At 42.3% G+C, this 11292-nt stretch overlaps 1 protein-coding gene across 13 annotated transcripts in view; it reads left to right on the forward strand.

The window, feature by feature from the left end:
• The window catches only part of LOC120386326 (E1A-binding protein p400-like), a 64223-nt gene extending 54491 nt beyond the window's left edge, over nt 1–9732 (forward strand). For 9 of the 13 annotated variants that reach the window (XM_039505509.1, XM_039505503.1, XM_039505510.1 and 6 more), the window contains 6 exons: nt 345–554; nt 897–1092; nt 3438–3568; nt 4192–4350; nt 5667–5744; nt 7272–7544. In XM_039505509.1, coding sequence (XP_039361443.1) covers nt 345–554; nt 897–1092; nt 3438–3568; nt 4192–4350; nt 5667–5744; nt 7272–7544 — 1047 coding nt within the window. Of the gene's footprint in view, nt 1–344; nt 555–896; nt 1093–3437; nt 3569–4191; nt 4351–5666; nt 5745–7271 lie in introns of all 13 variants that reach the window. The other 4 variants (XM_039505501.1, XM_039505504.1, XM_039505507.1 and 1 more) reach the window with 1 other exon arrangement.
• The last annotated feature ends 1560 nt before the right edge of the window (nt 9733–11292 follow it).

The following is an 11292-nucleotide window of genomic DNA, read 5'->3' on the forward strand; positions in this document are numbered from 1 at the left end:
TCTGCAGTGACCTATGTTCTCATACTAGACAGAAAACAGGAGTTCTCTCTTAAATTCACTGCCAGTGATACTAAAATTCCATGGAAACACAGAGCAGGCTAACTGGTTCAAGTTTGTTAAGTACTTCCATGAAGTAAAACGGTAAACAAGCACTAGGTATTTGTTCTCTGGAGATCCACAGTGTACAAGAACTACATTCTTAGTTTCATTGATCAAAACTGGCAGGAGAACTCCCATAGCTTAAAGTTTCAAAGTCTGCTCCCACTGGGGGGGGTGGGGGGGTGTATCCACCATTCCTAAACCAATAATGAAATTGAAAACAATAAAAATGTTTATACTTTCAGGAGCAGCTGATCAAGTTGCAGAAGCAGAAATTGCAGCTTCCTCAGCAGCAAGCAACACAGCAGCAGACACAGCCAGGGGCCCAACAACAGACAACACAAGTACAAGTGCAACAGCAGCAGCAAGCTCAACAACTTACTGCTGTCACAGCACCACGGCCTGGAGCAGTACTTACAGGCACCACTGTGACAAACCTGCAGGTTGCTCGTCTTGTAAGTTGCCCTACACTCAGTTAAAAATGCACTTAAACAGCTAGTTCTGCACTGATTAAAATGAATGAGATGTTGTGTCTGAATCTAGCACCTGATTCTCTTGTACACTGAGGCCCTTTTACACTGCTCTGGCAGCCTTAAGGGGACGTAAAGTGAATGTAAATGTAGTTGAAGTCCACTTTAAGGTTGCTTTACGTTGTTAGAGCAGTGTAAAGGGGTCTTTAGTGTAAATGAGAATCAGGCCCTTAGTTTCTGAACATACAGTTATCATCTTGCAATGACCTAATTAAATACACCAAATATTCTTTGTCTGTACAATAATCCTAATTTCTTGCTGCTTAGACTCGTGTTCCTGCTTCCCAGCTTCAAGCACAAGGACAAATCCAGGCCCAAACACCTCAGGCAGCACAAGTTACTTTGGCAAAGCCTCCAGTGGTGTCTGTTCCAGCTGCTGTTGTGTCATCTGCAGGAGTTACAACTCTCCCTGTTACGGTTGCTGGGATTAGCGTTGCTATTGGGCAGCCACAGAAAGCAGCAGGTACTTAATTATGCTTCTTGAAATACAGTGTACTTTAAAGTTGTGCTGTAAAAAAATTCTGTGGCACCTCAAATAATGTCCAATACAAGATGCTTTCTCCTTCTCATTACAAGACTTAAAAGGACACAGTTTGAAATTCAGTCTACTTTAAAAATGAGTTAAAAACGTTTCAAGTACTAGATTTGCCCTGACAGTTTGTGCTTCTGCAGTCACATCTGGCTATTTTTAAACTGTTTTCTCTCTCTCCTGGTGCACTGTGGAGAAATAATACAAATCCGAAAAAATTGTCTATGTGCAGAGGGCCTCATTTGAAACCCATTGAAGTTAATGGAAAGACTCCCATTAACTTCAGCCGGATGAGGCCAAGATTTTCTGTCAAGTGCACAAAATTAACCACGGGGACAGAGACAAGCAAATGTAACCTTTCAGTTACAGTAATCTTGGGTGTTACTTTTAACAATCGTAGGTAAGGAATTTTCAGACAGAAGTATGATTTCCTTTTTAAATTATAGAATCCTAGAAGTAAGGGGCTGGAAGAAACTTAAAGAAGTCATCAAGTCCATTCCCTGTACTGAGCCAGGATCAAGTAAATGCTAGACCATTCCTGACAGGTGTTTGTCCAATTTGTTCTTAAAAACCTCCAGTGATGAGGATTCCTCAGCCTCCCTTGGAAGCCTGTTCTAGACTTAACTACCCTTTATAGTTAGAAAGTTTTTCCTAAATCTCTCTTGCTGCAGATTAAGCCATTGCTTCTTGTCCTACCTTCAGTGGGCATGGACACCAATTGAACACAGTCCTCTCTATAGCAGCCCTGAACATATATTTGAAGACTGTTATCAGGTCTTCTTTTTCAAGACTAAGTATGCCCAGTTTTTTTTAACCTTTCCTCCTAGGCCAGGTTTTGTAGTCCATTTATCATTTTTGTTGCTCTCCTCTGAACATTCTCCAATTTGTCCACTTACTTTCCTAAAGTGTGGGGCCCAGAGTTGGACACAGTACTCCAGCTGAGGCCTCACCAATGCCAGTAGAGCAGGGCCCAATTTCCTCTCGCATCTTGCATATGATAATCCTATTAATACACCCCAGAATGATATTTGCCTTTTGAAACTGCATCACATGTTGACTCATTCAATTTGGAATCCACTGTACACCCAGATCCTTTTAAAAGTCAATGCCCCACCCTTTTTAACAAAAAACAGTGGAAGTGTATTGAACATTATTTACCCTACACAGTACTGAAATGACAGATACCGCCTAGCCAGATATTTCCCATTTTGTAGTGGTCCATTCGATTTTTTGCTTCCTAAGTGAAGTACTTTGCACTTATATTTACTGAAGTTAAGGGTATCCCTCTAAGACAGTGTTTCTCAAACTGGGGTCGCCGCTTGTGTAGGGAAAGCACCTGGCGGGCTGGGCCGGTTTGTTTACCCGCCCTGTCCGCAGATCAGGCCAATCGCGGCTCCCACTGGCCGCAGTTCGCCGCTGCAGGCCAATGGAAGCTGCTGGAAGCGGCGGCCAGTATGTCCCTCGGCCCGCGCTGCTTCCAGCAGCTCTCATTGGCCTGGAGCAGCGAATCGCAGCTAGTGGAAGCCACGATCGGCCGGACCTGCAGAGGGGGCAGGTAAACAAACTGGCCCACCCCGCCAGGGGCTTTCCCTACACAAGCGGCGACCCCAGTTTGAGAAACACTGATCTAAGAATAGGTAGTGAACAGGTTTTCTGTATAAAACCATAGTAATCACACAATCTCTAAGAAGGAATAGTTTTTTAATTAAGAATAGAGTTAAAAGCCATTTGAGTAGCAAACTGAGATTCAGTTAACTGTTATTTCTGTATCAGATATTCGTTTCAGAACAGTGTCTAATAGTCTAATACAGTATGTAAAAAATTATTCGAACGGTATTATAGTACTAATGCAGTGAAATTTTGCTTAATCCTGCCTTCAGATACAATGGCATATACTACCACATCTATTATAAAATCAGTGATGGTCATGGCACACACATGCTTCATAGCTCATTTCACAGAATATGCTTATAATGTTCACTTTTGAAGGGCAAGATAGATTCTATTGCTTAAAAGACTGCCTCATGTTTACTGTCTCTTACTGCACTCACAGCTGGAGAGAAAGGCACTGTTAGGGCTTGATCCTGCAAAGACTTTTGCTTAACTTTAAATGCGTGAGAAGTCTTGTTGAATTCAATGGGATAACTTATGTGCTTAAAGTTTAGCATGTGCATAAATCTCTGTACACTATGATCAGTGAGATTTAAGCACTCAAACACACTTAGCAGAAGGCTAAGATGAAGACTCCTCTTTTTTCTTTTTCTTTTTTTTATTTGCAGGAGGACAGACAGTGATGGCACAGCCACTGCATGTCCAACAGCTGCTAAAACTCAAGCATCATCCAACAGCACAGCAACAGAAAGCCATCCAGCCCCAGGTCGCACAAGGTCAAGCTACTGTACAGCAAAAGGTATTTCCTTTGTTTACTGTTTCTCTGCCTTGTTGTGACAGCATCTGTGGCTGAAGTCTTCCAGTTACTGACTTTCCTAGATTATTCATAGACTTTCATAACTCAAATTGTGGTGAGTGGGACTGAAGGATACATATATTCCCATGAGACTGATTTATGACACAACAGTTCTGGTAGAGAATGCACTTTTATTATAAGCCTCTGTCTTTAGGCACTTAATCATTTTCCTAAAAAATAATTCTTTGGTTTGATAAAAAAATAAAAGTGTGGAGGTTAATATAGCCAAATATGGAAAAGTGCTGAATTTTCACCAGTTATATTTTCCACATGTTTTTTGCACAATAATATAAAACTGACTTCTTCATGAAACTTCAAACTTAACATGGACTTCGTCAAAGTGACTTTGTTACAAGTTAGAGTTTGCAGATTCTTGCATAAAGTTCTGAAATTTTATAGCGTTTTCAGAAATGTTTTCTCTTCTGTGTGCATAGGCTTTTCACCAGTACTCATTTGCTGGATATTAACTCTGAAATGATCTCCAGTTACTGTAGCAAAGTGATTAGCAATATATTTGTTCTTCAGAAGTATGCTGTACTCACTGCTTCCTAATTTTTCTGCTCCAGATAAATGCTCAAGTTACTGTCCAAACCCCACCGCCGACTTCACAGCAACAGAAAGTTACCTACAGTACACAGCCAACCCTTAAAACCCAATACATGACAACTCCAATTTCCCAGGCCCAAAAACCCAGTGGAACCCAGCAAGTGCAAGCACAGATACAGGTACTGGGGTCCAATTTCTCCCCTTGAAGTTAATACTGCGTGACTAGAAAGTAGCAAAGGCCACAGTCTTACTGCAGTAGAGTCAGGTTACAGTTTTATTAACTGCTGGCTTCAATACCAGTTACATGTTCTTAAAAATTGACTGTAGTTGTAAAACTCCCTGGGTGGGATTGCAACCTGGTAGTCTGCCGTGGGTTATGTCTAGTACCCAGGAGCGGGTTATGTCTAGTACCCAGGAGCGGATCAGAGAAAGTTGTGACTTGGAGAGTCATGATTCCTCCCCCACACCTTCATTGCTTTTGGGGAGGAATAAGTTACATCACCCTTTTTGTGGAGCAGTGTACTCCCCACTGCTCACCCACCAAGCCGTTCTCACCAATGATTGGAAGAGGCGGAGTAGAGCCCCGGCTCTACTCCCATTTGCCATCACCTCCCTGCCAACCTGTTTGCAATGGCAGGGCCGGCTCCAGGGTTTTTGCTGCCCTAAGCAGGAAAAATAAAAGCCCCGATCGCGATCTGCAGCTCTACCGCCACCGCTTCAGTCTTCAGTGGCAATTTGGCGGCTGGTCCTTCGCTCTGAGAGGGACTGAGGGACCTGCCGCCGAATTGCCGCCGAAGACCCGGATGTGCCGCCCCTCACCGTTGGCTGCCCCAAGCAGCTGCTTGCTGGGCTGGTGCCTGGAGCCGGCCCTGTGCAATGGGGAGACAAGGTGGGTGAGGTGATCTCTTTTATTGGACCAACTTCTGTTGGTGAGAGATCCGCTTTCGAGCTCTTCTAAGAAGTTGGTCCAATAAAAGATATTACCTCCCCCGCCTCGTCTAATATTCTGGGACCGACTCGGCTACATCAACACTGCATACAGTGGGGAGTAGCAGGCAGGTGGCTCCTGCTCTCCTCTGGGCAGCTAACTCACTGTTTAACCAGGGCAAGCAAGGAGATTAAAGAGGGGAAGTAAGGGCTGTGACAGTCCAACCCTTTGGAATTACTAACCTTGCTGTAGTTTTTCAATGGCTTAGCAACAGTCTCTCACATATAAGTTGTAGATTGAAAATTTGGCCCCAAAAGGTTTCTTCAGTGCAATAGTCTAAAGCTTTTTATGAAAAAAGAACACCACCCAAGTGCAGAGTTCCACACTACCCAGTCGAATGCGAAGGACAATTAGTTAATAGCATATTTTAAATAATGCTGTGGCTTGATAATAGCCAGAATAGAGTAAACCCATCATAAGGCTTTTACGACATGTATAGAGAAAATAAATACAAGATATTCGTCATTTTTCTTTAATAAGCATCTTTTCTATTTCACACTACTAAAGGTTGCAAAGCTTCCACAGGTGGTCCAGCAACAGGCGACTGTTGCCAATATTCAGCAGATGGTTTCAGTTTCCCAACAGGTAAGGGTCACTCAGGCTGAACGCAACAGAAGATACACAATCTATTGCAGGTTTTCTTATTTGGAGAAATGTATTTTTCTTTCCCATGTACAGTATGTAATATTTGTAAAATACCTAGTATTTTCGTTGCCTTTCCTAAAAATTAAAATGGTGTCCCTAGCCTCTGTTTGTCAGAAGCTGGGAATGGGTGACAGGGGATGGATCACTTGATGGTTACCTGTTTTTCCTCTGGGAGACCTGGCATTGGTCACTGTCGGACAGGATGCTGGGCTAGGTGGACCTTTGAGCTGACTCAGTATGCCATTCTTATGTTCTTATGTTAAGATGGAGTCACTGGGCACGTGATCAACTACTTTATATTTCTTTTTATCATTACTCTTGATGAGCCTAAACAGGCTTCTCTTATTTCATCTGGAGCTAAAGAGAGCTTCTAAAAGTTGTGCTTGTCATCATGATGTGTAACCAAAGATAATGATGGATAGGAAGAGAATTGAGCTAATGGCAGCCAACTCAGTGATTGTTCTATTTAAAGCATAGGGGGAAATAATAGAATTACAAGCTTGTTTGTTACTTTGTAGTGGCCAAGGTTGTGCTAGGTGCTTCACAGAAAACAAAGAAATATTCAGAGCAACACAAAATGGGATGGGGCAAGGATGAGGCAGACAAAGAGGAAACTAAACACTAAGGCCTTGTCTACACTACGAGGGGAGATCAATCTAAGTTACACAACTTCAGCTACATGAATAACGTAGGTGAAGTCGACATACTTAGATCTACTTACCGCGGGATCCACATTACGCTATGTCGACGGGAGACTCTTCCATCGACTCCCCTTGTGCTTTTCGTTCAGGTGGAGTACAGGAGTCGACGAGAGAGCGATCTGCGGTTGATTTAGCGGGTCTTCACTAGACCTGCTAAATTGACCGCCGATGCCTCAATCGCCATGCGTTGATCCCCCAGTAAGTGTAAACAAGCACTGAGTAGCTGAGAGCCTTTATTTCAAACAGTTTAAAGTCAACTTTCAGAACATTAGCAATAAACATGTCTTACTCTTTTTCAACAGACATAAACATTAAGGGTGATCAGTGCTGACCTAAGTCTGCTCCTTAGACAGTTAGGCCAGTGCTAAACACTTCTGAAAATACTACCTTGAATATTTTTACAGTTCACAATGGATGGGTTTCCTCTTTGACTGACAGGGCACTTGCTGAACCTCTCACAGTGAGACTTGGGCGTTCTGCTGAAGTGTCACTTCTCCCCCTCATTCTGCCTCCGATGAAGGCAGTGACAGTTGAAGTTGCTCCTCCATTTTCATTCATGTGATCTCAAAATGGATAGACAAGCAGGAGAACATTGAAAACCTTGCTGCAGTGGCCACAGCTATCTACTGTGATTGGTTCACCTGCCTGTCAGTCAGAAGTAAGAACATCCAACCAAGTAAACTGCTGTACTGTGGTGCAGAATACTAATGAACTCTATATTTAATGCTGAACCATGTTTTATCTCCTGTCACCTAAATATTTTTAGGTTCAGGCTCAGCCCCAAACTGTGACACTGTCTCAGACGACTGCAGGTCAACAACAGGTCCAAGTGATTCCAGCAACAACTGCTACAGCTCAAGTGGTCCAGCAGAAACTTATACAGCAGCAAGTTGTGACAACAGCATCTCCCCAAATTCAGGCCCCAGGTGTACAGAACCCAGCCCAGGCACCAGCAACGTCTGAAGCCCAAAACCAGCAAGCAAAAGTGCAAATGAGGACACCTACTGTCAGATTGAAGGCACCCACCAAACCTAGTTGAACTAATGATTAAATTGAAATAAGCATGGACGTACCGCATTTCATGTTTGCTAAGCCATGGCAACGCGGGCAGGTTCTCTGCAGATCCCCATCCAAATGAAGATAAATTCCTTTCATTTTTTAACAGAAGGATTTTGGCGGTTAACATGGAAACTCTCTCTCTCTCAAAACCACCCCCAAAAAACACACTTCAGAAAATGCTCATAAAGTTCATACAAGGCGCATTCTGCCCCAACATAAAGATCTTATTTTCTGTGCTTGTTCAAACCATACAATGCAAATGTTATTTACATTTAATTTCTGTCCAGCTTTACAAAAAATGGTGATATCCCTTAAATGTTGGTAAAATTCATCCATGTAATATATTGTATAACTGCCAATAAGAATATGCAGTCCTCTGCTGTAATGTGTATGAGCGTTTAATATCCATTGCAAAGCCATACCAAGAACTAAGTGTGACTAGTGTAGCAGAGTGCTTTCCACCTGGCTGTGAAAGCTGCATGTGGTTCTCACTTGAGGTGATCATCCCTCAGAAGAATCAATTATATTTGACGTTCTCCTGCAGAGTTTAGCCAATAAATGTGAAAATTTGTAAGTATCTGTAATTAAAAAGAAAAGAACCATGTTTCATCCTCCATTTTTGTAAGTCTTTTAAAATGTTTGTTAGTAGTTTTGTGTACAGTTTATTGAAGCACCCAACCTGTGCGCTCACTCTCATACTTCACTTTAAAATAATGGATATTCTAGGCATGTGCTGAATACTGTATTGATAGTAGATGTGTATTAAAGTGTACCCCATTTTTTGTAAAAGAATTGTTTAATTGGTTTCTCTAAACAAATGGCCCTTAGTTGTTTCCAAATCGGAAAATCGTGAACAGATGGAGTTTAATACATCAGTTTAATTCTGCTTTTGCAACATGTTTAAATGTTCAGTACTTTCTACTCATCTTTCAGCTTGGGGGAGTGGGGAATAGAAAATTTAAATTAAGACTAATTCTTCAATTGTGTAAAGAATAAGATCTAACTTTTGTGCTATTCTTTTACTAAAGCTAATGATGAATGTATGTTCAGGTTGGTATTTTGGATGCCTCTTCCTCCACATCAGTTTGCCTTATTGTTGTCAAACAAACGGGGAAAAAGCTGCATAGAACTGGGGGGGGGGGGGAATGCTGCAAAAGCCTGTTTGACAGCACTAGGAGAGGGTTCAGAAAACTCTTGGATGAATAGATTTGTTTTACTTTGGCCACAAAACCGCATGAAACAGACATGAAATTCAGTGAAAATGGTAATATACCATTTCTGAAAATTGCTTTTTTTAAACAAAGATTCCCCCCCCCCATTCTGTAATCGTTTCAATATTTTAGGAGGGGAGTCTAATTAAAGAAAAAGCATATGTGTATCTTTTGTTCTGATTTCTATAGATATAGAGTTATTGGTATCAAACAGTAGCACAAATGGCTTTAAGTGAATTCATAAGGAGCTCCTCTGTTTTAAGTAGGAAATGTCTCATTCAGTTAAGATCCAGAATATAAACACGGGGGTCAGGCAGAGTTCTTGATTTTTTTATTTTTTATTTTTAAATCTCATTACTACTTTTCTCCTGCATCTTACTATTTTTCCTGGACCCTCAGGTTGTAGTTTTTTGTTTTGTTTTGACCAAGTTTGTACATGAGCAAACTAGTGAACAATTTTTAGATTCCCCTGATTTCACCTGAGCCTAGGGCCATTAGCTAATCTCTATTAGCACATCTGCAACACAGACTAATAAAGCTGGCAGTGGAATCCTTAAAATGCAGGGACAACTGGATAACTGACAGCAGGTACCGTATATTTTGCTCATCTAAAAGTACTGCCTAGAAGTTGTAAGCCCCACTTTTACTTTCAAGTGTTCAGCTCTTATGTACTTGAAAGTTGAGTGGGAGGGGGAACACTTGCAACAGTGGGTGGAAAACTGCTGCCTATCAATGTGCTGGTCTGATTCAGTGTCTAAAGAGGCAATTTTGTTTTTATTGTTAAGGTCAGTTAATGAAGATGAAAATCAGATTTTTTTTGTCACTCTCCCAAGGTGTTAGAAAGTCAATCTACCTGTAAATACTTTATGAACATAAATATTTGTACTTGATCAGTAGGATTGTAAGGAATAGTGATGTATCCTACCTGAAGGTGTAATAAAATGTACATTTTTATAACATATCTGTCATTTCAGTACTGTGTAGGGTAAATAATGTTCAATACACTTCCACTGTTTTTTGTTAAAAAGGGTGGGGCAATTGGCTTTTAAAAGTTTCTGTAACTAACACTGACTGCTAGTAATTTGCTCTTGTAGTGGAAAAGTCACTTTGGGCCATGGATTTGTCTGTTTTTATAAATGTTAATTCGCCCTGGCAGAATTAATACATGTGAAATAAACACTAATGCTATCCCAGAATTCCTGTTCAGCCACTCTGCACATCAGTTTGCACTCTACTGCTCTTGCCTCAGGTGACCCGCTCTTCCTGTGCTTGCTGCAGCCAGGTGTGAGTGCAATCAGTTATCAGTTTACAGGTTACAGGTACCATGCCTCCCAGGACCTCATCAGTGTTTGGGGTGAGGCGTCTGTAGCAGCCCAGCAGTGCAGCAGAAGGACAGGCAGAGGAGTGTACCGTACCGCGGCTTTTTTTTTTTGGGTGGAAATGTTTCTGGAGGAGAGGGGGGGTATGATGCATGCATGGCAGGCGTCTAGATGTGGAATAGCCCGTTGATGTGGTGCCTGCGCAGGTTTATAGGCAGCCACCTTTCCCCAGCATCAGGCTCTTACCACCACCAGCTGCCTCCAACACCCATGCAGTATATGCACCCTGAAGTGCAGGATTCATTAAACAGCAATCCAGACTTGTGTTGTATGTTGTGTGTGTGTCTGTCTGTCAAGGAGTTTTTTTTTTTTTTTAAAAAAAACAATTCTTGGCTTTGAAAACAGTATTTATATTATATGATAGAAGAAGACACCTTAGCCAAAAAAGAAAAGAGCACTGCAAATCATATTATTATATGGAATAATAGAATAAGCAGTGCAGCAGTGCAATTCACATGCAAGGCAGCAACACATTTGGCTGTTTTTTTCCTCCTCTTCTTCTTCCTCAAGGCATCATCCCTTCCTTGAAGCTGCTGGGCCTCTCTCTCTAGCCCTGCTCTCTGCTGTGCATATTCAGCCTCCAGGGACTTGAACCTCGGTGGTCCATGCCTCACTGATGTTTTCACCTTCCCTTCACAAATATTATGGAGGGCAGCCTGTAGTTGAACGGATCAGTGGTGGCATTTCCATCCCCTACTGTGATCTTCCTGTCTGGGAAAAAGTCCCTGCCTGCATCTTCCTGAACAGGCCACTGTTCAGGCCAGCCGTGTAAATGTCAATGAAACGCCCGCGGTGATCCAAAGCGCCTGGAGAACCAGCGCCTAAACCATTTGTGCAAAGCCATCCACAATGTCCTGCGTTCGCAGCCACTGCTCGTCATCCCAGACTTCCAGACAAATCCATATTGATATCATCGTCGGACAAACGTGTTGTGCTGGTGACACTCATCAGCAGAGTCCTCAGCAGATCGGGCTCCATTTAATACTTATAATCCCACTCGGGATGTTTACAGGCACAGTGAGGATTGACTGCAGGAGCTGGGGCTTTCAAGACAAAAACTATCCTCAGACTCATGACAAAATCATGAGTGTTTGCAGCACTGCAGCTGTGATGGGAGCTGCTGCCCCCTGGCCCTGGT

This window comes from Mauremys reevesii, linkage group 18 (assembly GCF_016161935.1).
Source record: "Mauremys reevesii isolate NIE-2019 linkage group 18, ASM1616193v1, whole genome shotgun sequence".
Taxonomy (NCBI): domain Eukaryota; kingdom Metazoa; phylum Chordata; order Testudines; family Geoemydidae; genus Mauremys; species Mauremys reevesii.